The sequence below is a fragment of the Electrona antarctica genome (genome assembly GCF_951216825.1).
Source record: "Electrona antarctica genome assembly, chromosome: 15".
In the NCBI taxonomy this organism is placed as follows: Eukaryota; Metazoa; Chordata; class Actinopteri; order Myctophiformes; family Myctophidae; genus Electrona; species Electrona antarctica.
The window spans coordinates 12583409-12610772 of record NC_136796.1 but is presented as its reverse complement, the minus strand read 5'-3'; the positions used below and the strand labels follow the sequence as shown (position 1 = coordinate 12610772).

Sequence of the window (27364 nt, the reverse complement as noted above, 5' to 3'; positions counted from 1 at the left end):
AACATATATAGTGCTGCTGGATCATAATGACGTGACAACAAGATATGAGACATAGAAACGTGACATGATAATGACTAATGCAGCAAGGCTGACCTTGCTGCCGCTGAGATGTCTCTCGTAGCCTATCCATAAAGTATGCTACAGTACAGGCAGTACACAATACATATCAAGTACACTGTATCTCAAGTTCAAGTACACAGACTAAGATGTACATGTGCAACTCATAATATAACATCTAAACGCACAGGACAATTTCCAGGTATCCCTGTGTGCAATGTACTTGCCCAACCAACATTTAAATCCCTGATTGGTCAGGGGAGATATTGCTCAACCACTACTTGTCAACCAGACCAGTAGGCCTATGCGTCTCATACACTAGAGGCCGAAACTAGGCCGGGTCTATGTTTCTCAATGGAAGAGTAGGGAAGGGACTAAGGGAGACCAGTGGCAAGTTGGCAACCACTGCAGAGATGTTCAAGTTATTGTATTACTCCCTACAGCTTGGTTAACATTTTTAAATGACGTTATAGTTGTAGTAGTCATAGCCATATCAAGAACCTGTGTTCAAGAAGGATTTATTTACTGCAGTTAGAGATTACTGAAAGGTGGCAGTGACTGGCTGCACCAGCAGAGCATGGCTGTGCTGCCGTGCGTGGAGATTAGATACTGAAATTTGACCCCTGCTGCTGCAGCTCTGCCTCACGGTGGGACTGCCTTTTTCGAGGAGCTTTCGCGCAGGTGGGCGTGGTTATATGCCTAAACCTAGTAACCCTGACCTGCTTAACATCACTAAAACTATGCCTAAAGTTTAAATGTAACCATAACCTCGCAAACACTATGGCTAAACCTAAACCTTAACCCTACCCACAGAATAATCTGAGAATAATAACCTCAAAGCCACGCCCACCTGGGCGAAAGCTCTGCGAAAAAGGAAGTCCCTCCTCACGGTCACACGGCGTCTCGCGCGACTCACTCACTCCTCCTAGGCTCCTATCCTAATTAGATCGATTGGTTGGTAGCAGCGTTAGCGAATGGTCGTTATCAAATTTTAACAAACAATACCATCCCCTGCGACACGTGCAAACATGTATGCGTAGCGTGATTTGTTTTTGTTTTTGATTGAGTCACATTGTGACATCAATGCAGCTACCGAGCGGTGAACCGAACGAAGTTGGACCGTCCAGGCGTTTGTTTTCCGTGTTGCTAGCCAGTTGCTAGCTTAGCCGCGCGTCGCAAGCTAGTAGCAGCAGGTATCGAGCTAGCTCGCTAGCTAACGGGATATTGTTCTTTCAGATCAAACCAGGAAGCAAAGGAAGGAGGTTGCGTAGCTCCACTTTAGCCTCGTCTCAACCACCGACGGACGGGGAGAAAAGACCACGGTGAAACGGTATGTATATGGCCACTGGCCGTGGAGTTAATAGTGAATAGTGAGTGACCACTAGCTTATTATTGTGTCCAAGTGTGTCTCGAGTAGGTGCGTTGAACTACGTGGTGGTGGTGGTCAAGCTATAATTTGGTGCTAACTTCAACGTTATCGAGAGTCTTACTTGTAACTTGTGTTTTAAATAGAAAATGAACGCTTCTACCCAGCTCGTGAATGATTGAAAATTGTATTAACAGTTTGTAGAATGTGTACAGTTCAAGTAAAGTACAGGTCAATACAAAATCTGCTAAGAGTTGTTTGCATAAGGGGCCTCCATTTTCAATTAATCTGAAGATTTAAACTTTAAAGCCATACAGATATACACTTTTATGCAAAAAAAAGAAGAAGGAATTAATCATACACACGGTTAGAAAATAACGATGTCGTGTTTACTGGGTGGCAGCTGTTACATCTCTTGGGTACCTATGCATTAATTAAAAACATGGTTGCTCTAGTAGTCATCAAAACAACATGTAATGAGTGTCTTGTGTGTTCTCCCTCTGCCTTCCCCCACTCTTTCTCACACACACACACACACACACACACACACACACACACACAGTGTGAGGAGGGGGGGGGGGGGGGGGGGGTATGGCATACAAGATTTAAGATTACACTAAATACATTTTGTTTTGATGATCTGGCTTCACCTTAGTGTGTCAGTTTAAATGCCACAATGATTTATACCACAAACTCTGCAACAAATTCTGCCTTTAATTTGTACAGTCTGGGTTGATACTGGTAAGAATCAGTCTCTTGAACAACAAATACAATGTGTCTCCCTTTGATTGGACCCCAGGCCACATTGGCAAACATCAGCTCATATACCAATCTGGCTTGTTTTCAAAGTAAACAAACTGACACAGTTACTGGATGAGTGCACATCCACAATGGGCCTAATAAGTTAGCCAAGATGAACATTGCATACCCATACTCGCCTACCATAAAGGACCATAAAGTCAGATATTATGTGTTATTTGTGACTTCCTGCATACTGCGTGCGTTGCTTTTCTGGAACCAGCCATACATGCTTGTAGCCTAGCTATCTCATGTTCCTATCTCCATTAAGACTTGGCTAGAATTAGGCACAGAAAACCACATCCTCTGTAAAAAACAAAAATGCATCGCAAGGATGCACTTGTACACTGTCCAGTTGTCTTTGGCTATGTCATTGTGGCTGTCCACTGAATGCTTATGGTGAATAGATTCATAGAGCTTTATTGATCCAGTAGATTTTTTAAATGTTTAGGATTTTATGCCTTTATTGATAGGACAATAGACTGACAGGAAATGGGGAGTGACACGGAGCAACTGTCGTCAGGATTCAAACCCACAACATGCTGTCAGGTTCCCTGCTACTCCAGTGGCCTGGGCCCTGCAGGGAAAATTCAGTCACCAGAGGCAGCACAGCAGAATAGTAGTAAAAGAAAAGAATAGACCAAATTACTTTCTGGGATTTTGGGTTTAAATGTCTGGCCTGTGAGACTGACCTGCTGCAATCCTAAATTCCTAACCCATTTAATTGGAATAATCTGGTGAAATATTACGTTGTCCCATTTCCCTTTTTTTTTTTTTAAATCAAAGGATGGCTGGTGGAACTGCCAGTTTGGGCAATGACCATTTTCTTGTTCTGGGTGGCAAGGACCATGTCATGTTGCACATGCACAGTCTAGCCTCTTTTTGCCCTCAGTTCAGTGACTACGCTACACCCTATAAAAAAAAGTCTTTGGGAAACAGTGAATTAGAAGATGCTGGGGAAAAATGCACAGTCATGGTACACTAATTAATAATTACTTATTCAGTACATGTATGTGAATAGTACTGCACTGCTTCGATATGAGGGCAACGGTAAGCATGCAAATATGCATGCAGACTTTTAGGGCCTTTATGCACATCTAATAATTAACCTAGCTCTTGACGGATGCATTTATTGTGCACCACTCCCTCTTCATTGTTGAATTTTTGCAGACGTGACTTACAGAGTAAAACATAATTTTTTACTTTTTCAAACAAAGGTGCTATTTTCATTCAGAGTTCTATTATAACAAACGTTTAAAATCTTTTATTAGAAAAGCATGTCTTTAAACAACGGCTATGTAGGCTCCCACGATCTTATTTAAATTCAGCCGAAAGCCCGAAACATACATTTTGTAACCGCGATCAAAGACGCTTTAGTTATGGGCTGTGAATAAACATGAAGGCAGACTTTTTCACACCAGTTTCATTTGCGGTTTACTCGGTTGCCGGTTGCCGAGAGCTATTCGTAGGTAGTGAAGAGCGCCATCTAACTTAATAAATTATACAAAATGAACATATTTTTCATCATTGGCAATGTGGACCTCGTCATTGGTACAGAATGAGTCAAATCTAGGATTTGGTCGGATATACAGATAAATGGCCAGTATGGTTTTCACGGTTTGTTTACTTGTGGTTGGATTAATATTTCCCAGAATAATGTTTTGTTACCAGACCAGTGAAATGGAACACACAGGCCATTTGAGCTCTGACCCATTGACACCCCTGACCCCATTTGTGCCATTTCTTTTCCACTGTCAGTATTTGCTCAACTGAAGAGTTACCCGACTCATATAGTGGTAATGTGTTTTGCCACATTTACAAATCTTTGCGTAATGGAAGACTGGGAATGCTGTCTGTTGGTTACTGTTTAAATGCATTCCTAAATATGGATGCTAGATTTGACCCCTTGACTACCCACTGGATCCCATTATGAGTCTTGGTCTGCAGACTTTGTACCGGCCCTGCATTTATTTATGGTATTGATTCAAGTCCTTCAACCTTCTCACACTACGTTGAATGTGTTCTCCTTACAACACACTTTAGCTAAAGTATGGAGACTTTGCTGAAGTATCATTTTACATTTAGGAATTAATCTGGTGATCTTATCAAATGTGGATGAGTGCAGCACTAGAATATGTGTCTGTTTCCAACATTACAAGCAATTGAGATGTAAGGAGTTGGAGTCAAAATACGAGTCTGGTTGTGTCTTGACTTCTAGATTGTTACTACATTGTTTCTGTCTGAAGTGGACCATGCCAGCCAGCTTTCATTGTTCTCTAGCTAGCACAATGCATGTTGCTCACTGTCTGTTTTTTCTACCTTCTGTATTGCTCTTACAACTGTCTCTTAAGATGTGTTAAAGATAGCGTATTGCTCATGCATTGTTTTAATGGTGAGCCTCTGTGTGTTGCTGCTAATATTATCCTCACTTAGGTTCTTTGCACATTTGGGACTGTTGGTGTCAGGGTTAAAAGCAGAGCGCAAGTCTTGATGACTGCAGACAAGGTGTTAGGCAATTTCACCAGGCACAAGCTGTCGGCAAGCAGCTCTAGATTTGTAAGGCTGTTAGCATTTTAGGATGATGTGGTTTTCTTTTGGTCGCACCGGAAGCATTTAGTGCGTTCACTGACTGCGTTGGTGTACACACAAACTGACACTAATATATTAACCTGTTAACTCAAGTAACGGCCTCATCTTCCTTGTTTCATTGACAGGAGAATTGTTTGACTACCGTCACAGCAGAGATGTCAAAGGCCCCGAATTCTCCACCTAGGTCCCGTTCTAGATCAAGGTCCCGCTCCAGATCAAGGTCTTATTCGCGATCTCGATCCAGAACCCGTTCCCGATCAAGATCCAGAAAACATCGCTACAGGTAATGTGGTAATGTAATGTCAGCCTTGTCTTTCTTAACCCATTTAGGCCTGACGTCGATATTAAAAAAATGTTTGCTCTGAAAGAATATATATTCAAAGATTTGTGCCGCATTTTTATGATTTTTCAAAAATAGCAAACCTACAAGCTCATAGCGCGCCACTCGGTGGCGCGCTATGAGCTTGTAGATCTGCTATTTTTCAATAGCTAAAGTATAACATAATGCTTAGTTAAAATACCAAAGGGGGTTCCCGCCCAGAATGGGTTAAAACAGAAAATCACCTCAATTTAACAATGCCAGGATCCTACATTAATTTTTATACTAACTTGGGAAGATTACTGCAGCAAATTTATTTAATATCAAAATAAGGTAATTTTTTCTTCATTAGTTTTACAGCATTAGGCCGCTAGATTTTATTGTTGCAATTGAATTTCATAAAAGTTGAATTTTCAAGTTGTTCATCCAATTCTAGTTCACAAATATACAGTCAATGTCTGCCTGGGCTGTGTCTCGGGACCAAATCCACAGAGAAAGAAATAAAAGGCTCACATTTCCATTTGCTCCATCATAGCCTGGTCCAGCCAGCATGCTTTCTGGTATAGAGGGGCGGGTAGTGCATGGAGCTTCTACTGGATAATATAGGTTCAACGTTCCTTGCTACCTAAAGCTAGAGCTTCCAGCTCTTCTATTGAGAAATGTAATTTTGCTAGTTGCTACCTGCACAGAGTTTACAATGCGTCGTATTGCAAGTTTGCAACGTGTTGATAGCTTGTAGATCTGCTCTTTTTTACACGTATGACAACCTCTTATGGCTGCTAGAATGGGCTCCTCTACACAGCTGGATGGACACCACAGCTCATAGACAAATAATGCAGAGAAGAGAGAATGCTTATCTCGGTCAGAAACAAATACTGTTCATTGTATCGCAGTAATGGCAACATTATTTGGATTAATAACTAATATTACTGTTTTGGCAACTGTAATGCATTACACTATTCTTTACTGGGGAAACCAATACTATTACAGTAATATATTACTTAGTAGCCCAACATTATTTTTTTATTTGAACGCACACATGCCTTTCTGTGGTCCCACTCAGGTCTTGACCTCTTTAACTTTTTTGGAATGATTAGAGGGTGATTTGAGACCATTGCAGTGATTGCACTACATAGTCAATGATTGGTCACAAGTAAATGCAAATTACTTGGTTACTTAAGGTTAAATCTCCCTCATACCCTCTTATTTAGTCTGTCTCCGAGGACTGCTGTACATTGTGTTCTGTTGTGTGGCCTTTGGTAACACTCAAGGAGGCAGTGTATTGGGAACGTTGATAGTGATAGCCTTGCCATTCAATTCCAATGAAACACTTCAAGGGGTAAGCTGAGAGACATGGTCTTATTACTGATCCACCACGTATCTGTTTACAATTAATATTTTAAACATAACTTTCAAAAAATCTTCCAGTGTTGGTACAAATGTATTCTCTGCATTTTCTAAACTGTATGTTTTGGAAGGTTTTGTATACACTTTAAATCTAACACTTTTTAATGTTCTAATCTTGTACCCTTCTTTTCTTAGTCAGTTGAATGCTGTATTTGTACTAAATAACTGTAACAGCTAGTTGTCTTAAATGTATCGTGTTTGTTGGTTTCAGTCTTGGTGAGACGGTGTATGGATTTAAAATTACAGCTTCTTTAGGTTGTTGGTTGATGGATGAATGGCACCATGCATATTATCCATACAGGGGGAGGTTGAGGGCTCAGTGTAGTGTCTGGTGTTATATTGCCCCCTTTTGGCCAGAACAACAGTTGCCCACAGTGGTTCCCAAACTTCTCAGGTCAAGACCCAATAAAGAGATTAGCCTTTTGCCTGGGACCCAAACTAGTGAAAATAGCAGTTCTACAAACTCACAATGTGTTGCTTCGCATTGTGAGCTTGTAGATGGCTACTACTTAAACATTTGTTTTCTAATTTATGGAATTGCTTTGTTTTTCTTTGATTTCTTCATGAAATTACTGAAAAGGGTCATTGGATTTTGCTTTTAATTAATGATTTTCTTTCCCTCTTTTTGGGGGGGAATGTTTTGAAATAATAATAATTAAAAACTAAATGTAGGAAACAAAATTTGTCCACAACCCACAAATGGGTCCTGACCCACTGTTTGGGAACCAAACTTCACTGGTTTTTGTACAATAGCAAATCTTTTTTGTTCTTTCTCTTCCTCTCGTCCAGCTCTAGGTCTCGTTCCCGGTCCAGATCATACTCTCCGTCCCGTGACAGACACTACCCCACCAGGGACTACCGAGACCAGAACAACCGAGGAAACTTCAGGGGTTACAACAACCGTGGTTACCGCAGGCCTTTTGTCTACCGAGGTGGTAGACCCAGGGGCTATTATCCACGCGGCCGCTTCCAGAGCAGGGGAGGTAGCGGCAACTATGGCTACCGATCCAACAACTGGCAGGGTGGTGGCAACTGGCATGACCAAGACCATCACTCACACAGCCCACGGAGGGGCCGCTCACGCACACCCCCCAAGAGGCGCTCGGGCAGCCGGAGCCGTTCCCGCTACTCAGACCGCTCGTCCTCCGGCCGGTCCCGGCGGTCCAGGCACTCGAGCTACTCCTCTCGGTCCCGGTCCCGGTCATTATCTCCGCGCCATCGCAGGAACAAGGGAAAGCCCGGCCCCAAGGACAATAAGGAAAGGCCTGCACAAGAGCAGATGGATAGGCCGGAGCAGGCGCCAGATGGGAGTGCGATCGAGAAGGTATCCGGAGGTAAATGGATTGACTATGACACCAGCCCCAGACAAACCAGCCCTAAAACTGGCTCTACTGCTGGAGCCAAGGCGGGGAGTTCTGCTGCAGCTGACGATAAAGAACCAGGGAGTGGTGGCCCAATGTGGAGAACCGTTGGCGATAACCCTCCTCCTGCACCTGCCGCCGATGCGAAGAGCCCTACAAAGTCCCCTACAAAGTCCGGGCAGACAGCCACCTTCAGCGGGTTCGGATTCTTCTCAAAAGACGACGTCAAGGCCGAAGATAAGAGCGCAATTTCCTCTGCCTTCAAAAAGTATGTTTGTTTCTTTACTATCACAGTTACGTTTCCACAATGATTTTCTTTTCCTTCTTTGCAAATTGTGTCCACACAGTGTTTGACATGTAATTATTCTTTCAAATGTTCAGTCTGTGCCAAGCCACAAAGATCCTCAGAAGAATACAGGTTAAAATGGATGACATAGGACTCGTCTTTTTAAGTGTCAATAACAAATTGGGAAAAGTCCTCTTCTTCTATGCATTGCAAGGAGATTGTATGAATCCCTCTTATTTAGGAGCTGGTGGTTAAGTAAGTATTAATTATTGGAATATGGGTCCTGGTCAGTAATGTTTGTATCAGAGATGGGCATTCCATTGTCACTATTGTTCACAGAATCATTCACACATAATTTGGACTACATAATTACAGACCAATTAACCAAGCACAATAGTCTTATTAAAACACCCCTATCAAACAATACATTTTTACTAGGTTACAAGATTTCATTTTTATAGGCAATTGGTAGGCTATAAGGCCACTATAGCTTAGTAAAAGCTTTCAAAATGTCTTTATTCATGTTACATCTCATCTAAATGTAGATTCCCATCTCTGATTTGTTTTGAAATTTGCCTTTTATTTGTCTCTCATTTTTGTTCTGTAATTGTTGTAGTCTTTGATACCTAACCCATATTCTAAAATAACAAATATTCAAGTGATTTAAAATATATATACATTTCTCAAGATATATAATAAATGGTCAGTGCCTTTGTCTCTCTCAGGTTCTTGGCAGAGTCTAAAAATAAAAAGCCAGATGAGGACAATGTCCACGATAAGGAGCAGGGGGAAGTGGAGAAAGCCTTCAATGCTGCCGCGGCCTATGAAGCAGACCCCAAGGAAGAGAAAGGCACGCCTTTCTTTGATGCCGGCGAAGAAGAGTTCCTCAAGTCCCACGGGATGAAGGGCAGGGAGCCTGAAGAGGAGGGTGAGATCAAGTCCAAGTCCACCAAAACGCTCACTGAAAGGGACATTTATGGGAAATGGGATGATGAACCTGCTTATCCAACCTCCTACCCGTCACGTAAGGAGAAGAGCCGCAGCAGAGAGGTCGAGGAGGGAGAGGACATTGAACATTTGGAGGAGGAGCTGTACCGCAGCCGCAAGCACAGCTCCAAGAAAGAAGAGAAGGCTAAGAAGAAGGAGAAGAAAGAGAAGAGGGAAGAGAAGTCCAGGCGAAGTCCGTCCCCTGCTGCCCCACCTCCCAAAAGCTCCAACAGCAAGGAGAAGGACAGGCCCTTGTTCCCCGTGGCCATGGTGCCAAGAGATGCGTCTCCCACTCCGCGCTTTTCTGGGAAGAGGGAAGACATTGATCCCAAACCGGCCTCCTTAGATGAAATGCCCAGGTACATGTGTAGGGCATATAATGTACACCTCAATGAGGTATGCATTTACGCTTCAAGCCATTTTCTGTTCTAACAGCACGTTTGGCCAGTAACCAGCCTTTTTAACCACGGGTGGTGGTTCTATTGTTAATATCTTGGTTGGCTTTTAAAACAGTTAATGGCTATTGAGTTGGCAGCAATCAGGTGATCAGTCATTTGTTTTTAATTTGTACATGTATTTCACACGTATTTTATTTTTGGCTCTTTCAGCTCTTCTGGATCTGCGCCTAAAGAACGCCGTCCGTCGGCCAACCCTGCTAAGAAAAATGAGGAGTTCCGCTCCATTTTCCAGCACATTCAATCTGCACAGATCCGCCGCAGCCCTTCAGAGCTGTTTGCTCAGCACATAGTCTCTATTGTGCATTACATCAAAGGTACAGTATGGTCTGCATCAGGTTTGTCCACATTTCCCAAGATTCCCAAGGTACACAAGAAACCGCAGACTGACTCTTCGGATAATCTGTTAAATTTAACAGTGTTGATAAATGATTTGACACTATCAAATCATTCTGAGGTAACTTCACTTGTGTTTATAATACAAATGCATTGAAACTGGTGTTTGCTCAATAACGTTATCCTGTTTTCTTTCCAGCTCAACACTTTCGCTCCTCAGACATGTCTTTAAGTGAGCGGTTTGCCATTTACCAAAGAAAGGCTGCAGAGGTAGAAAAGCTGAAGCAAAGGAAGAGCCCAGAAATCCACAGGTAAGGTTATCATTCTCTTGAAACTGAGATCACACTAAACATTGTCTGTGAAATTCCTTTGCGTGTCCATCTGGGACTGGAAGATTGGCAAATATGTGTAGCTCTTAGTCTTATTTGGCTTTCTTTCTGCCCTTTCTCTTTAAGGAGAATCGATGTCTCCCCCAGTGCCTTTAAGAAGCACACTCAGCTGTTTGAGGATATGGAGGAGAGCAGCTACAAGGTGACCAGAATTTTTGACATTTCAAATATTTGGAAAGAAAACAAACCTATTTGTGCTGATCTGAAGCAGCATTATTCAGCTTTGTGCTTTTCTTTCAAAGGATGCATAAATCTATATCAGAAAGAGCCCAATTGTGTATTGTAAATACCAAGCAAGTCCCCCACAGCCTATGAGATATGGTTATTGATTATGTACGAACTCAAGCAAAGGCTAAAAGGAGGTGAATTAAGATCCTGAGTCCAAGCCTCTCAAGTCAGTGCCATTACCTTGTAAGTATTTCTTCCTCAAAAATAAAGCAAAAAAGTACTGTGAAATTTGCTAACTTGCAATTAATTTAAAAGCGCTTTAAAATACTGCATGCTACTTGTTCCCACGACTAATGTTACTATGTACCTTACTATGTAAAATGTAAAAAAAATTTATGTGTGTGTTTATACCAACAGCATTTTTTTAAGAAGTTTTTATTGTGGAGAGATAGTGATTTGTGAAATTGTATTATTACCAGTAGAGGGCAGTAATGCACTATAGATATTTAAAATCGTCATTTTTCCATGGAGTGATGCATCTATTTTAGGAGGGGGGTTGCTTCTCATATTTTCCTACTGTTTAAACTGTTCATACTTTTTTTAGTTTTTTATCAATAATACAGTTAACAATGCGATAGTTAACTCTGAGCATATTGATATGTATCTTCACAGGATCCGAGTAAAAAACTCAAAGGTGATGTGATGGACCTGCGCCTGGACATTGAGAGACGGAAGAAGTTTTCTGGGAAGGAGCGCGACTACAAGCGGGAGGGTGCCGGGAGCCCCTCAGGCTCCCGAGGACCGAGCAGAGAGCGGTCCTCTGAGAAATCTGCTAAACACCACAAGAAATCTAAGTAGGTTTCTAACCTTGGTTCCACGGTATTTGGCTGTATCAAACCAACCCCTGAAATGTATTCTTCACTTTTAGTGTGTTCCAAACTTCCAATCAATATAGACAGCGCTACACCCTCAAGAAATGTGAGTTTTACTTCAAACATGAAGTCATGTAGTAAGTGCAGTTCCTGATGTTGTGACCTTTTCTTCACACTTGCAGGAAGGGTAAGAAGAAGCGGGAACGCTCGCCCTCGTCATCCTCCTCTTCATCCTCTCCCTCCCCTTATCCTCCCCCCTACAGGGGTAAAGAGTACATGGGGGAGGGCCCAGAGCACGAGGAGGAGGGCTACAGTCAAGCACGCTATCCCCCACGAGACTACCCCCCCGGGCCCATGGACAGGCCGCCTCGCGATTATGAGGGTCACAACATGGACAGGGGTAGAGGACGTGGATATGTAAGTTCTCCACTCGCCTCGTTCGCCTCCTCTTCTAGCATTTTGTTATTGCTAGGAGACCTGTGAAAACCTCTGTCAACATCCTGTTTGCTGTTTTCGGCACGAGAAAATTCTTAATTCTTAATAATAATATAAATGGTAAATGAGAATATGGCTAGGCTCTGATGGTATGTTGGTGGTGGCTCAGGGGTAGAGTGGCTAGATGGGAACCACAAGGTTGCCAGTTCGAACCCGGGCATCCCCAGAGTTAGTGTCGAAGTTTCCTTGAGCAAGACTCTGAACCCCTAATTGCTCCCAATGTGCAGGTTGGTACCTTGCATGGTTTCCTCCGGCATCGGTGTATGAATGTGTCTGTGAATGTAATGGACAATCTATGTAAAGCGCCTTGGATAAAGGCGCTATATAAATTTACCATTTTATGTCCATCGCCCAGGCCAAAGCTTACAAACGGGAAGTTCACAAGGGTTGGATCATTCAGTACAGTGGTGTTTTTTACAGCATGAAAAAAATCAATATACAAGGGGAGGGAGAAGATTATCTCGTTTTTCTAATGACATCACTATAGACCCCATGCCTCATTTTGTTACAGTTCTCTATTTCTAATTACACAACTGTAGACTACATGTCTCATTGTGTTGCTATTCTCCATTCCTAATGACACCACTTTAGACGGTGATGCTCTGATTTGTTCCTTCCTGGCTTCTAATGATAAGGAACATAATGTGGATGATGATGATGGTGGTGGTACTCTTTCATAACATATCCCATGTACCACACAGATTTTTGTACAGGTAAAGTAACGGACATCAGTGAGTGAAATCCTATTAATGTGAAGTAATGCCTATAGTGTTCTGCTAGTGTAGCACCATCTAATGTCTTCTTTCTCTCCCTTAACTTATGCACAACAGCTGAACATATTTATCTTTTCCGATGAATGCTAATTTGAGCATCATGTCACGACTTCTGAATGGATGACACATAATGCTGTGTTCACACGGGCAGATGCAAAGCCACGGTCTACCATTCATTTTCAATGGAAGCCAGCGACATGAAGATGCAAAGATCCATTCGACTTTGTAGCTGCTGCAAAAGCTACAAATTGAAGCTGGGCTGGGCTTCAACTTCCAGCTACAATGCTACAACTGTAGCTGCAATGACACATGTCACTACAGACGCATGCTTGATGACGTCACAACCGTGTGAGCAACAGATATACAAAGCGACAAATATGCTGTGATCTTTGCATCTTTCCATCTGCCTCGTGTGAAGGCAGTAAGTGTCAGTCAAGTTGTACTCGTTCACTTACAGAGAGATTGAACTTGTCTCGTTTTGATTTCAGTACCCCAGGGTGAGGGGAAGGGGCTGGAACAGAGGCAATTACCCAGGCAACAACAGCAATGGCAACCCTCCCAATAGCAATGCCCCAGTGCGCCCTCCAGAGGAGGAGTGGGACCCTGAATACACTCCCAAGAGCAGAAAGTATTACTTTGTGAGTACTCTACTCTGAAATATTTTTTTACACAATCGTGGATAACATTCAATTGGTTTATCTTACTGATATTCTAAAATGTTTTTTATCACACATAGACTCCCAGACTAGTGATTTAAAATGACATGCCATAATTAAAAGTAGAAACAATTTCCAGTGTTGCTATTAATCATTATTGCCACATGAGGGTGTCAAAATGGTGCCATGGTTCCATTTCTCTTTTAAGTTTGTGGTCAACAGTGTACAAACAGTGGCAGAGTAAAGTTCAATTTAGTTACCATGGGGAAATTCACTGTCTGCAGTTGACCAGTGGGTAGCCAGCCACTCAGCAGTGGCCATGGAACGGTCCAGGTCCAAGGTCAGTCCTGTGATCAAAGGCACTACTAGCAGGAGTATGTGTCTAACATGCATGTATTTGAGGACACCACCATAAACACTGGGAGAACATGCAAACCGCACACAGAAAGGCCCCAGTTGGGTCAAAACACAGGACTTTCTTGCTTTGGTGCAACAGCACTAACCAATGAGCCTTTTACAGTGGCAATATGGCAACCAGGAAACGAGTAAAATGTGGACCATAGGAAACCAAAGGGATGACAACACTGCTATGTTAATTCAGAGTGACCGCTGTGTTTTACTCTATGTAGCAACCTATCGATTGAACTGAAGTGGCCATCGTTCATATATCTTTTTAAAATTACCTTGGAGCTAGGAATGAATACTGGCCTGTGTCTTCTTGGATCTGGAAAGTCACTCTGGATCTTGTTCTAAGCTCTATTCTAGTAGTTGTTAGTTAAAAATCATTCATTACCATCATCATCATCATCAACACTTGAACCACAGCAACACATTGAGGGAGAGACCATCATTTTCAGTGTCGCTGACTTGCGACAAAACAGCAACTGCTCTTGGTAAAAACAATTGCAATAAAATAACAAGGAAGCAACTATGCGATTGTGCCTTGAAGACTTTGCAAACAACTTATAAAGTCTTTCACACATCCCTGTCAATTTAACTTCTACTTCTCCGCCTGCCTTACCCGTCTCTCTCCAGCACGATGACCGGGACGGTGAGAAACGGGACTGGGTGGACAACCGTGGGCGTGGCCGGGGAGCCTTCCCGGCCCGACGGGGCCGCTTCGTCTATCGCAAGGGGGGGAGTAGTCCCAAGTGGACCCACGACATGTTCCAGGGAAGTGAAGAGGGGGAGCTGGCAGACGACAGCATGGATCAGATGGATCACAAGGAGGGAAAGACGGGGGTAGATGTCTCTAATTCACAGCAATAGAGAGACTATTGACTCTCATTACTGTTGTCTTTGCTTCACCAAAAGGTGACCTCTGTCATAATGTCAATGATGGTAATTGATCCCCCCCCCCCTGTTTTTGTCTTTTCTCATCCAGCTAAATTTTGGTTTAATCTATACAAGTAAAAACTAAAAAGGTGCAAGCCACCTCACAGTGAAGAGTGAAGGAAGAAATGTGACAATGACTTGAATGATATTTGAATGATATTTTTTACGTTAGTCTGTCTTTATTTCTGGGTGTTTTTAATGTAAAGGTGCATTTTGTTTGTCTTGCTTCGCAGTTAATTGGCAGTAAGCCCGTCGCATCCTCTTGTGGGTGAACGTATTGAGGCAGCCTTTCAAAGATGGCTCAGATTTATCTGAAAACACGACAAACCGCGAATGCATTTGTGCCTTAGAAAATATCGTTCTAGAGATATGTGTACTTGTGAAGTCTTTCTTTTTTTATACTGCTTTTTACTTGCAGTTCTGGAGAAAAGCATGCAATATGTTTTTTTTATGTTGGTTGGCTCTGAGTTGTGTGCGGGGTGAGAGGGCAGTTATTAATCTTCACTGTAAAACATTGGCGTCATACCTCGCTCCACGGGACCAATCATATTTCCGGTATGGGGCTCATAGAGTCATAACAGCCCTTTATCCATTCTCACCTGTAGAAGTTAGCATTCGTCACACCCCTCGTCTATTTGACACATATCATTTATTTTCGAAATATTAGCATGAAGCACCAATATACCTGTATTTCTCTGTAGGAGATAAAAAGTGTGTGGTGCAGTACCCATTGATAATAGACGTTTTATGTTTTAAAGAAAAATAACTAACTGTAAAAAGAAAATGCAAAGAAGTATAACAAATATAATTTGGCTTGCTTTGATTTAGAGCTGATACAAAAATGTAGGTTTGAACCTGTCATTAGTTTAAGTACTGTAACTGGCTACCTGTATTTACATCTAAGGGGGAGGATCATTGCAAAGGGATAAGTACAGATATGGCAAGTCTAAATAATGGCTTGGGTTAGGAAAAGTAAAATCTTGTTCCTGTTTTTAAGAAATAAAAAAGCAGAACTGACGGTTATCCTCTAAGCTTAGTTACATGCATTTAGGACATGTGAAGACTGAAGAGAATGTGTCTAAAGATTTTTTAATCAAATGTACAATTAAACAATTTAAGTATATTTGACAGGAGATGATGAAAAAAATAGTGTAACCGGTTTTGTGACTCAGTGCTGCTGTGCTTCCTTCCTAAGGCTGTATGTACTCAACTGTATGTAGGCTACTTCCCGAAGCTGTATTTAGGACTGTCCTGTTGTATTCAAACCTGCAGCTATCTTTTTTTTGTACTGTTCCCTAAGAGCCTTGTATTACTTCTTTTAATTTTCAATAAATCTTTCCTTTGATCCAGTTCAGTTGTGTGACAGCCGTATTTCTTTGTAATTTTTACTGTTAAAATTAGTTTGCATTTAGTAAAATGTTTGCAAGAGAGTTCAGTACTGCTAAAGAGTGCAATCTCATAGTATATCTGATCTGTTTTTACACTAGGCAACTGAATAATGATTTTGGCTAACTCATGTCAGGAGATGTTGAGTCTCACTAAGACTGCATTGAGAGTTGTTTTCTCTGGCTCTATAACAATCACCAATTTAGCCAGCGACATTTCCAGCAAGACACTCAGCGGACACTGGACACAAGAAACTTTAGTGCTTAAACAAGCACCCTTTTCATTCAAGGAGGGCTGCCTGAAGAAGAAAAAACCAACCCAGAAAAATATAAGAGGTTCTCTTGGGACATATGCAATGAATGAGCATTGCACTAGGGAAGCTCTACATTGGTAATCTACAGTAGAGCAGACTCAGCAGAGGTGTCTGGTCTGGGGGACAAGTGGCCTTTTCATACCCCTGTAATGGACATGTTTTAGCAGGGAACTACAGTGTTGCTGCTGAAAATGCAAGGGTTATGGGAACTGTGGAAAGAAACAGGAACTCAGGAAGCATTGGGGTCAGAGATTAGAACTAAATTGGGTAGAAGGCTGCAGAGTTTCTGTGGGAAGCAGCCATCTGCTAACATTGGTCCCCCTGGCTGGAACTGCCTTTGTGGGAATAACCTGACTAATAGTAAATAATCATACAGACGTTTGTACAGTGATGCAACACTGCTGGCAATTTATCAATTTTGTTCAAGTCAAATACATGGTTCTATTCAGAAACAGTGGTTAAAAGTTTAAATTAGTCACATTGCCAAGACAGAACATAGGGACCTGCTGTTATGCCACAAAGAATATCCATATATTCATACTCTGAAGAAGGCATTTTGCTGCCGAAACGTTGGTTTCGTATTTCGTTTTTTGCATCGTGACTACGAGCTGTGCGACCTCTTTCTTTTTCAATGCCACAAAAAAATAAACAAAACACATTTGTTATGTCATGTATAAGAACTCAAACATGAACACAAATCAAGGTAAACAAAACTTTGTTCCTTTCCAATGTAAGTTCTGCATGTCATGCAGTTTCTAGTGGATTTGCTTGCGGCACGGGTTGGGTGTCTCAGTGGTAATGTACCCGCCCAATTGTCCCTGTCCCGGTGACCAGGATATCTGGCTGTCCATTCCTCCATATCTCCCTCACTATGCGCTCCCTCTCCTCCAGACGCCGTGCCTTCTCCAGTTCCTCTGCCGACGCAAACACGTTGAGACTCTGAAGAGTTCCATTAGTAGACTGGCTACTGACACTCATCATGCATGGCACCACTGTCACCTTGGGAAAGTCTTCCCCATCTTCCTCCCCAGTGCTCTCATCCTCTTCTTCCTCACTGGACAACTTAAGCTGCCTCCTCTCCAGGGAAGAGGGGGGAGCCTTTGCCTTGGGGCGATGGTGAGGCGTGCAGGCAATGCCCGTCACCAGGAGGCACAGTGCCAGGAGTAGGCCGAAACAAACGCCCATCATGAAATACAGAGCGAAGCTCTCTGGATTGGCTGTGTGTGCATAAAAACACAATGGTGTGTTTTGTTAGAGATTTATGAGCAATGAGCTAATATGATATTAAAATCACAACATTTACACAATAATAACACAATGTGTTCATTTAACTGTAAGCAACTAAGAATGAACCATTTACACTCAGAGTTAAAATGACTCACAGGAGTTTGCAGTTTAAGTCCTGGAATTGGATGGATTTCCATTGAAATTATTCTTAAAGCATAAGAATAACAGGATTATAGGCGACTGTATGTGAGCAACAGTGAGGCCATTACCTTGGATGTAAGCATAGGTAGCCATGCTGCTACTCAGCAGCTCCATGTCTCTCTGTATTGGGTCCATTTTGGATTACTCTGGTTGCACAGTTCACATCTCCAGCCCTCCTTGTACGCCACTGTCAGAGTTTGTGCCTGTGAGACACTGTTGAACAAGCACAATAGCCGGTTACTTTAGTATATAAACCCCCAGAAGTTAAGAAATTCAGATAAATACTTTTTCAGCTTCACTTTGACAGATGATGATCTTTGGGTCATTCATGAAGCCAGTCCCTGGAGGTTTTAATTTAGAGGGCTAAGACTAAGAGAATGCACAAACATGTGTCTTCCAAATCGCCACCCATCATTCTTGTGATCTAACATCAGAGGTCAAGGACATTGTTTTCCTGTGTGTGTCTGCTCTGGGGCCCCAGTGAGGTTTGTATTAACTATTTCTGTTGCAGTGAGTGACTGAGCACTGAGCAGTCTCTTCCGGTGGTGGTGGGAAAGGGGAGGTTGTTTTTATTCTTTTTCCCGTGCGAAATGGTGTGTTAGATTTCACATGCGTGCTCTGGCTTTATGTGGCATGTCCCCTGCATGGGATCAAGTTGGTGAGGAAGGGGGGTTTTAATCTCAGGTTGGAGTAAGCAAGATATTCTTTGGTGACAATAAGGTCAAGCAAGGATGCGATTGGAGTGATCATGTAAATGGCAATTCCCCCATGGTTCCAGTGAAAATCACTGATATTTTTCCTCATAACATACTCATGTCACTCACTCTTGACAGCAACAATGAGTGATTGTGCGTGAGAGCAGGGTGTTTTTGTTGCTGAGCACTACGTTCTCTCCAGAGTATAAAATCATGCCCAAAATCCAATCTGACCCATCAGTGCCATGGGTTGCTCTCCCACCCTGATCTTTATCCAGACTGTTGGCAGACCATGTGCACTTTCAAGGGTACTTTTCTCTATTTGCCCATTAAGCAGTGGTTACTATAGTAGCAAACCACTTGCGTGGTCTATTGACTCATGGGAAGCAGTAGGTCTAGACCAGCATTGCTTTGGCTTCTGTATTTAACTCTCATGGCTTGCTAGGATGTGTGTAACCATTTGCCTCCTCAGTTGACTGCCCCTGACGTTAATGACATAAGTGGACTGACCATTTTGTTTTTGTTTCAGATCATGTTAAGATAAACATCGTTTTCTTTTGGTTAAGGCGTTTGGCCTCCATTTAATCTCTATCCAAATTGCCCTCAGTTGTTTCTCTTTAAAGCACAAATTGTTATTGTAATTATTTTTCAAACCTGTGGTAATTACTGAATGAATGAATTTGAAAAATACAAAAAAAAAGATTTTCTTTCTCTTTTCCTCAAAACTCCACAGAAAATGTTGAGAGTAAGTTAAGTTGGCAATGCCATGCCAGTAACAACAAGACACAATAATGTGACTGTTTTATGCAGGAATGGACTTCTTGGGACAGACAAATTTAACACCTAAAATGTCCAGACAAGTCCAATAACTCTGGACACCAACAGCTGCAGCTGTTTATGTGCTCTGTGAAATGCACTCCCATTCAACCCTCTACACTTCCTGCTTAGATAATCCAATTAAAGTCAAAAGATGAAACTTGAAACCATTGAAAAATAATTCTATTTGATATTTATTTTACAGTAGGTCTTCACACTTCCACCAGAGGTGAACCCAAATCCATTTCATGAAAGCATCTGTGGGAACCAACAAAATACAGTTGTGACAAGCTAAAAAAGCACCTCCTTTGATCTTTTTGCTCTGTGAATTCTAGGTTGGAAAACGGAGGCTTTCAGCCTCTTTATAGCTACTACTACCTATAAAGTGTTTTATGGTCTGTGACATTCTAAAAGACAGCAGTCGCCACTAATAAACTAGTCTGCCGCCTAGAGTGTTTCCAAGAAAATCACAATAGAAAGTAGGTTTAAAAAGTTAGACAATCTCTAATCCAACCCATTAGTGCTTAATCCAATCCATATCTATCTACATTAGATATAACCGTAGAATAAATAAATGAAAGGGGAAAAAGTAATAATAATAAAAAAAGAAAATAAAGTATTTTTCTTTCAGAAAGACTGTTTCAAGTGTGTTTCACTCACCTCAACTTCTGGACCAGAGCAATACAGCTGGGCTACCAAACTGCAAAATAATTCCACTGATCAAACATGAAAATAAATTCCAAATTTGGAGTGACCTGTCACTGTATAAGTGGAATAAAAGTCCATCACAAACAAAACTTGGGTAATTCCATCGAATGTAGAGGAATAACAATGGACAGTGATTTCTCCTGACAGCCTGGACAGATGTTGCTGCTGTGAAACAGGAAGCCAGTGGGAAAACAGCACCCGTGCGTGTGTGTTGTCTCTATAGCATCAGCGTCAGCTATGACCCCACTCCCTCTCCTCAGGGACAGGACCGCAGCCGAAAGGGGTCCAGACACTTAAAAAAAAGGAGGTGCTTCCTGAGAGAAGTGTGTTGTGAGGGAGGATAACTTTGTTTGCATGTACAGTGAAAACACCCATTCAAGACCTTAAATCCAAGTAAATCCCACTTTGGTCATCAAATCGACAGAGTTAATATAGCACACTTTACTGCAGGTATTCATCAGCAACTCGTCTGGCTTCTTTCTGGAGCTCCCTCTTTGGTGTGCCTGTGATCAGTGAGCACTGAGCAGTGAGCAGTGATCACTGCTCTGGCAGCCAGGCCACAGTGAGCTCTGTTCAGTGTTAAGCCAGGAGGGTGGAACAGGAAATAGCTAGTCGGCTGCCGCGCAGGCACAGGGCCGTCCGTGGAGCTGTGGGGTTTGGCGATTAAATCAGGCTTTTGTTTTAATCTCAGGTTTTGGGGAATAAGAGTTCAACAATATGTCCAATTGTCCATGCCTGAATGTGTTAAGTAAAGTCCAAGGGTGCTGACTGCTGAGTGCAATGGTGCTCAATGGTTCTCAAAGGTTTTCATAAGGACCCCCAAATTTGTGCCAGGTACCCCATAAGAGATTTGTCAAGATTTTTCAAAAATAGACGATCTATAATAAGGCAGCTCATGTGTTGCATTGTGCTGTGAGTTTTTAGATAGCCAAAAGCTGGGGGACCCCTTGGAATCCCTTCAAGGGCCGGACTTTCAGAACTAGTGGTGTAGCAGGTGGCGTTGTTTGGTGGTGCCTGTGGAAGTGGCTCATACATTTATACAAGAATTGTTTATGCGGTCTTGCTATGTGTGCCTCTTTAAAGTGCTATTCTGAGTTTAGCGGGTGTTGATGCATGTGGCACCCAGTCCAGAGTTTTCAGAAAAGCTGTAAGCAGTCATTATGTGGGTTGTTGTTATTCAGATGTTCTCAAAGAAAACAGTGGCTTGAGGACAAAACATGTCCAGCGTCAAACCACATGCCCTACCCACAGGTCAAAACAATGATTCAACTGCCCATGGATATTCCTGAGATGATTTAGGACCGTATGACTCTTGCATCACCAGATTCTAGTGTTCCGCCCTGTGTGTGATAATATCACACCGCATATTATGGTGGCAGCACACCACTCAATCTACATTCCCAGGTTTATCTTAGCCCACTGCCTCCTGTCTGTGTTATGTCAGGCCTGTCCTCTTCCTGACATCGCTTGGAAATAACACACGCCAAATTCCAAGAATTCTCCAATAACACATATTTGTCCGTAAGAGAACATTGGGATGGCAGTTTCCAAGGGAAACAGTCTCTTCCTTTCACTCTGCCCCTGCTCAATGCCATTGGCTAAATGCTTTATGGGTGCCAGCCAACCAATCACTGCATAGAGTGACAGCTTGGCTGTGCATGAGAGAGCAGTGTTTGTGAGATGGAGAGCTAAAGTGTGGAAACAACCACCTCTGTTTGTTTTTCCCTCAACACTAGTATTGATCATGAGCAATGTTTTCCCTGGCTGGCATATGGGCGTTTAGTCATTTTGGGCTGGTTCCACAGACAGACAGATGGGCACTGTGGTCAATGGCAGGGTTATTCAATGCTCATAAAGGAGGGCAGAGCAAGAAAATGTAAACACCGGACCACTCCTTCCCTGTTAACACCCTTTTCATTTTGAGTTATTAGCCACGTTCTCTGCATGTCATAATAGGTGAACATTCACCAAAAATGGCAGGAGTGAGTTTGTAGATCGGCTATTTTCGGCAAAGGACGTTTGGTGTAGAGGGAAAAAAGGAGGGGCACCCCAGTCAATGAAGTATAAAGTTTAAGTGATTAATACATATTATAATCATAATCACATAAGGAAGTATATTTATTTACGATGTCCACACGGTCAAAAAATATTATTCTGCTTCAAAATAAAGGAGAAAAACATAACATAGGCCTGGCCTACATGATACACAAGACAGCCAAAAGCACTGCATTTATTTGGTGTGATAACTGTGAGTTCTTAAAACTTAATCCAGGAACTAAACTCTAAATATTTGTTTTGGGCTGCTGGTCCCAACCGAGGACAAAATAAACACCATGCATAAGGCTATATATAATATAATGTTGCACCCCTGGCCTTAATAAAAAGTCAGTTCTTTTTCTTGGCAAACTCCTTCCTGCCACTTCTCTGCGCAAAGTTTCGGACATGGTGGATCTTGGCCAGCTGCCTCTGGATGGTCGTCAGGATGTCCATGTGGTCGGGTATATGAACGTAGCGGACGTTCCTGCCAGTGATGAAGAGGTCCTCCAGCTGAGAGAGGCGGCCTCGTCGGTCCCGATAAAGCACTTTCTCCAGGCGCACGTTCATGAAGGCGTCCACGTTGACCAGGCGTCCCCGCGCCGTGCTCTCGTCGCGCATGTCCACCGTGGTCACCTCGCCATGCAGCCCCTGCAGGAGGATCACCAGGCTGTTCTCTGCGATGGTGCGCTCCCGGATCGAGTGGGTGATCTGTGTCGCCCCACCCTGGGACACTCTTGGACTTATCCCCGCTGATTCCATTGACAGAGAAATAATGGAGTTTATCTGAGTAGGTGAACAAACAACCAGGTATTCAAGTAATATAACTTATTATATAGTATTAGGTCTTTTGACACATTACAATCTGGAAAGATATATCCAAACAAGAAAAACGTAAGTCTCAGGCACTCAAAAAGGGATCATAGTAAACTAGAACTAACTACTAACTAGAATGAACAAACTGTGGCTACATGCAACGCCCGGGATTCGAACTCAAGTCTCCCACGCGAAAGTCCAATATCTTAAGTGAACCACTAGACTAGACCAAAGGGATAACTCTTATGGACCAGGGGAGATATTAGACTTTTGAGGCCATCAGGCTGAGGCTGAGAGCTACTCTGCTACATACATAACAGCCAACATCACGTTTCAACCAACACACTTGGTCTTCATCAGGACACATCAAGACATCATCATACCTGGAAGTTATTATATATAATATATATATTATATATATATATATATAACTACTTTCTGGCCTTCACTGCCACTACATCCAAACAGAAAAGTCCTATATTGTATTAAAGTAATTAAACGACGTTAACTCACTTTGACACTCGATTTGCCATTCACTTTATGCATGCGCATACCCTCTATATCAGGGGTTCCCAAACTGTGGTGTGTGGTGCACCCCTTGTGGTGAGCGAACGCCCTCTAGGGGGTGCATGACATGAAAAGGGTACTGGCGGTTTCATGGTGTGTGTTATTTTACACAAACAGCAAAACCTGGTAAAACACTGTTGTAAGGAGATGTATAGAGCTCCATGCTCAACACATCAGAAGCTGTGGGAGTATACAGCAGCTGCCTGTCTCTCAGTACAGTGACATTCCGTGATTATTTGCCATAATCATATATATTTTTTTTTAAATCATTTTCAGCCAAATATGATACTGGGCTATAGGTTTGATTGATTGATTGAAGAATGTATTAACAGATTAGAGAATTACAGTACATTTCAAGCACAACTCAATACTAACTGTGGACGACACCATAATAAAGCATTACACTGGTTTACAATAGGGTCCACCATGTTTAATTCATCATAACATTTAGAGACGTACAAATAAACACTTATTATATAGCCATAAACAGGAAATCATCATAAAAGGGAAAAAAATAAACATATACAGTGAGGGGAAAAAGGGTGGGTGGGGGATTCAGATTTTACGGGGGCCAGTTTCGAATTACAGCCGTCTGTAGGTTCCCTTTGAGAGTGGTTTTGAGGGAGTCAAGGGATTTGCATGTCTTAATGACTGTTGGTAGGGTGGCATAGGAGCAAAATGAATTTAGTCCCTTGTTTGTGCCGAATCTGGGTTACACATCGTTTGTTGAGCTCTGGTGTTGTGGGTGTGGTCTGGACTTCATTGATATTAAGGAAGTATTTAGACAGGTACATGGATATCTTGGTGGTGTAGCGAATCTTGTGGACCAGACCCATTGCAAGATGCTGTACTCTGTCGTCAACCCTAAATGGGCAGGGGTGAGGTGGGTTTGGGGAGTGAGGCCAAGTAGTAACCTGACCAGTTTGTTTTGGGAGGTCTGGAGCCTTGTTTTAAGGGCATTTGAGGTGCTGTGGTACCAAGAGGTGCATGCATACTAGTCGAAGAAACCTTGTACGAGGGCTCCTGTTAGGGTCTTCAAGGTCAGGTCAGGCTCCTACTTGACCTCGCCCCCCGAACCCACCTCACCCCTGCCCACTTCGACAGGCTGGAATGGCTTAGGGTCGACGACAGAGTACAGCATCTTGCAATGGGTCTGGTCCACAAGATTCGATACACCACCAAGGTACCCATGTACCTGTCTAGATACTTGCTTAATGTTAACGAAGTCCACACCCACAACACCAGAGGGAGTGCAACGAACCATGTACAACCCAGATTCGGCACAAACAAGGGACTAAATTATTTTCGCTCCTATGCCACCAAAATGTGGAACGCCCTACCAACAGTCATTAAGACATGCGAATCCCTTGACTCCTTCAAAACCGCTCTCAAAGGGCACCTACGGACGGCTGCAATTCGAAACTGGCCCCTGTAAAATCGGAATCCCTCAAACACGGACGCAAGGACAACACAAGAGACGGTCGCGGCCACACAGCCAACTCAAGGTATGGCCACTTAGCCGACTTGGGGACCCAACGCAAGGACAACACAAGAGACGGTCACGGCCACACAGCCAACTCAAGGTACGGCCACTGAGCCGACTTGGGGACCCAACACAAGGACAACACAAGAGATGGTCACGGCCACACAGCCAACTCAAGGTACGGCCACGGAGCCGACTTGGGGACCCAACGCAGCTCCTCCAAGGAAAACAAACAAATGAACGGAGCTGAACGTGAATCCCCCCCACCGCCCACCCCTTTTTTCCCTCACTGTATATGTTTCTTTTCCCTTTTTACCTCCTTTATGATGAATTCCTGTTCTGTCCTTTGTCTATATAGAAGTGTCTATTTGTACGTCTCTAAATGTTTTTGATTAATTGAACATTGTGGACCCTATTGGAAACAAGTGTAATGCTTAATTGGGTCGTCCACAGCCTTTGTATTGAGTTTGTGCTTGAAATGTACTGTAATTCTGCAAACTGTTAATACATTTTTCAATCAATCAATCAATCAATTTTTGTTGACCAGTGAGAAGATCCTGTATAGGAATCTTGTTCTTTGGTTGACTTTTTTGATTACGTTGGTGGCCATTTTTATCACCGGAAAGATGTGCCTCCAGGATGGAACCTAGGTAGGTAATTTCATCTTTTCGTGTGATAATATTGTCACCCACTCTAACCAAGAAGCCATCAGCCTTGCTGAGATTACTAATTGCCAGGTTTTTCCCAGGTGTAAAGATAGGTCAGGAAGTAACAGGGGGTGCACGGCCAAACACTTTGGGAACCGCGCTGCTCTATATAGTCACAACAATGGCATAGGGCCTAAGCAACTAACTAACTTTTCTATAGAAAATCATCCTCATCATATTGATAAACCATACTTAAATTGGGACAATTTATTAATATTATTAAAAGGCATTTTTGGTCCGATATGGCATTGGAATAACTAATTATTGTACATCCTAGTTTTGTATGTCTTGTCTACATATAATACTATTCTGTCGGAAGTTCCCAATGGCCATAGATGGCGGTAGTGAGGGGGCGTATCCGGCGAAAACCGGAATTACGCTAAATGTAAACAGGAAGTAAACGAGGGGGGACAAATAGCGTTCGGCCACAAACGGGATTAAACTCTTCTATATTGAAAACTACGGACTAATACATTGCACAAGCACCCCGTGGGCCTCTCTAACACTTAGGGCATCGGGGTAAGCATCTTGTATTTTGAATTTGTACATGTTCGGAGCCCTAAGGTACCAACTGGTGCCCTGCTCCCGCCTCAGGGTAATGAAGCCTTTAATAGACTATCGTAGATTGAAAATGTCAGAATCGATTAAATACATAGACGAGAGTCTAATGACTCTAATCTTAGGCTAGGATGAGCGTCGTTTTAAAATGAGCCTACACTAGAATTTAGTGCAGTTTATTTTAGCCTATATTCACTGCAGTACGTATGTAAAACAATGCTTTGCATGATCAGATACCTCGAAAAAATTATAGAGAGAGCGTGAACTTTATAAACTGGTGGTGTTGTAGCCTGCTGTAAGCACTGGACCAGGGCTAGTGGTAGCCTACTGGTGGTATTATCCTAGTAAGTAGTATTAAAGCTCACATTGCAGTTTCGCGTTGTTGTGAGCTTTTTCAGGTTTAAGAATAACAACAACACGTGCTGCATAACAGACAGGACCATTTTGATAATAATACGCCCAACAAAGTTAAGTTTACACAACTTTACCTGCACTGTTTTATTTTAGTCCATCCATTCGAAATCAAATTTATTTCTCTTCGGAAGTAAATTAAAACACATTTGTGGCAAAGGAAGAGAAGAAGAGAACCCTGGTGACGTTGATTTGTACGTCACATATTTCCTTCTCCATAACTACCATGGATACATACTACATCGCCCTCTAGTGTTTCCCCATAGTTTCTTCAGAAGCTGTTGACTGAAAACCTAATAATGTTTTTGTTTTCTTTTTTCAGCTCCTAGTCTAAACATTAGAAATTTTATGACCAGATGGATTCAGATGTGTATTATTATATTTTGTTCAACTGTATTAAATGCAGTAACATTTCTTCCATATGAAAATGTAATGTCTATTACAGTTGAAACTCAGACTGTATGGGTGATATTATATATTTACAGCTGCGTATATTCTGGAACAAACGTAAACATTTTAGAGACATTGTTACACATTTTAATGTAAAGTAAACGTCCGTAATTCAAAATGTACAAAAGTATTGGCATCAAAATGTACTTAAAGTACCAAATGTAAAATTACTCATTATGTAGAATGTCCCATTTCAAATCTTTTGAAAATAACAGAGTTACAAAGCATTGTGAGCTTGTAGATCGACTATTTTCAAATGACCTTAAATGTATATGGGGCTGGAGTGGGTAATGTATGTTTTGTAAAATATACAATGGAACTAGTAGTATCTAAAGTTTTCAAA

General features: G+C 42.3%; 3 protein-coding genes across 6 annotated transcripts; 1 reads left to right on the top strand and 2 right to left on the bottom strand.

The window, feature by feature from the left end:
* Nucleotides 1-957: 957 nt before the first annotated feature.
* On the top strand, nt 958-16001 carry thrap3b (thyroid hormone receptor associated protein 3b). 4 transcript variants are annotated; one of them, XM_079523304.1, is made up of 11 exons: nt 958-1387; nt 4936-5093; nt 7326-8165; nt 8909-9529; nt 9779-9942; nt 10161-10272; nt 10417-10492; nt 11191-11372; nt 11654-11807; nt 13147-13296; nt 14350-16001. In XM_079523304.1, exons 2-11 carry the CDS (start codon nt 4966-4968, stop codon nt 14581-14583), a joined length of 2661 nt encoding a protein of 886 aa, XP_079379430.1. In that variant the 5' UTR covers nt 958-1387; nt 4936-4965; the 3' UTR covers nt 14584-16001. The 4 variants fall into 4 exon arrangements, with proteins under 4 accessions (XP_079379430.1, XP_079379428.1, XP_079379429.1 ...); XM_079523302.1 differs by having other exon boundaries at nt 959-1387; nt 11573-11807; XM_079523303.1 differs by having other exon boundaries at nt 959-1391; nt 4939-5093; nt 11573-11807.
* On the bottom strand, nt 15597-20353 carry eva1bb (eva-1 homolog Bb (C. elegans)). Its single transcript, XM_079523306.1, has 3 exons — nt 19948-20353; nt 17845-17989; nt 15597-17565 (listed from the first exon to the last, which is right to left on the bottom strand). The coding sequence occupies exons 2-3, from the start codon at nt 17909-17911 to the stop codon at nt 17138-17140; spliced, it is 495 nt and encodes a 164-aa protein (XP_079379432.1). The 5' UTR covers nt 17912-17989; nt 19948-20353; the 3' UTR covers nt 15597-17137.
* Nucleotides 20354-22095: 1742 nt separating this feature from the next.
* lsm10 (LSM10, U7 small nuclear RNA associated) lies at nt 22096-26815 on the bottom strand. Its single transcript, XM_079523363.1, has 2 exons — nt 26649-26815; nt 22096-22815 (listed from the first exon to the last, which is right to left on the bottom strand). Exon 2 carries the CDS (start codon nt 22789-22791, stop codon nt 22381-22383), a length of 411 nt encoding a protein of 136 aa, XP_079379489.1. The 5' UTR covers nt 22792-22815; nt 26649-26815; the 3' UTR covers nt 22096-22380.
* Nucleotides 26816-27364: the final 549 nt, after the last annotated feature.

Coding starts and splice junctions, on each gene's coding strand:
- eva1bb (XM_079523306.1), bottom strand. CDS start 17,911: ATGGACCCAATACAGAGAGACATGGAGCTGCTGAGTAGCAGCATGGCT. Junction 17,566..17,844: donor TACCTATGCTTACATCCAAG/GTAATGGCCTCA, acceptor ATGCACACACAG/CCAATCCAGAGAGCTTCGCT.
- thrap3b (XM_079523302.1), top strand. CDS start 4,966: ATGTCAAAGGCCCCGAATTCTCCACCTAGGTCCCGTTCTAGATCAAGG. Junction 5,094..7,325: donor TCCAGAAAACATCGCTACAG/GTAATGTGGTAA, acceptor CCTCTCGTCCAG/CTCTAGGTCTCGTTCCCGGT. Junction 9,943..10,160: donor TATTGTGCATTACATCAAAG/GTACAGTATGGT, acceptor TTTTCTTTCCAG/CTCAACACTTTCGCTCCTCA.
- lsm10 (XM_079523363.1), bottom strand. CDS start 22,791: ATGGAATCAGCGGGGATAAGTCCAAGAGTGTCCCAGGGTGGGGCGACA.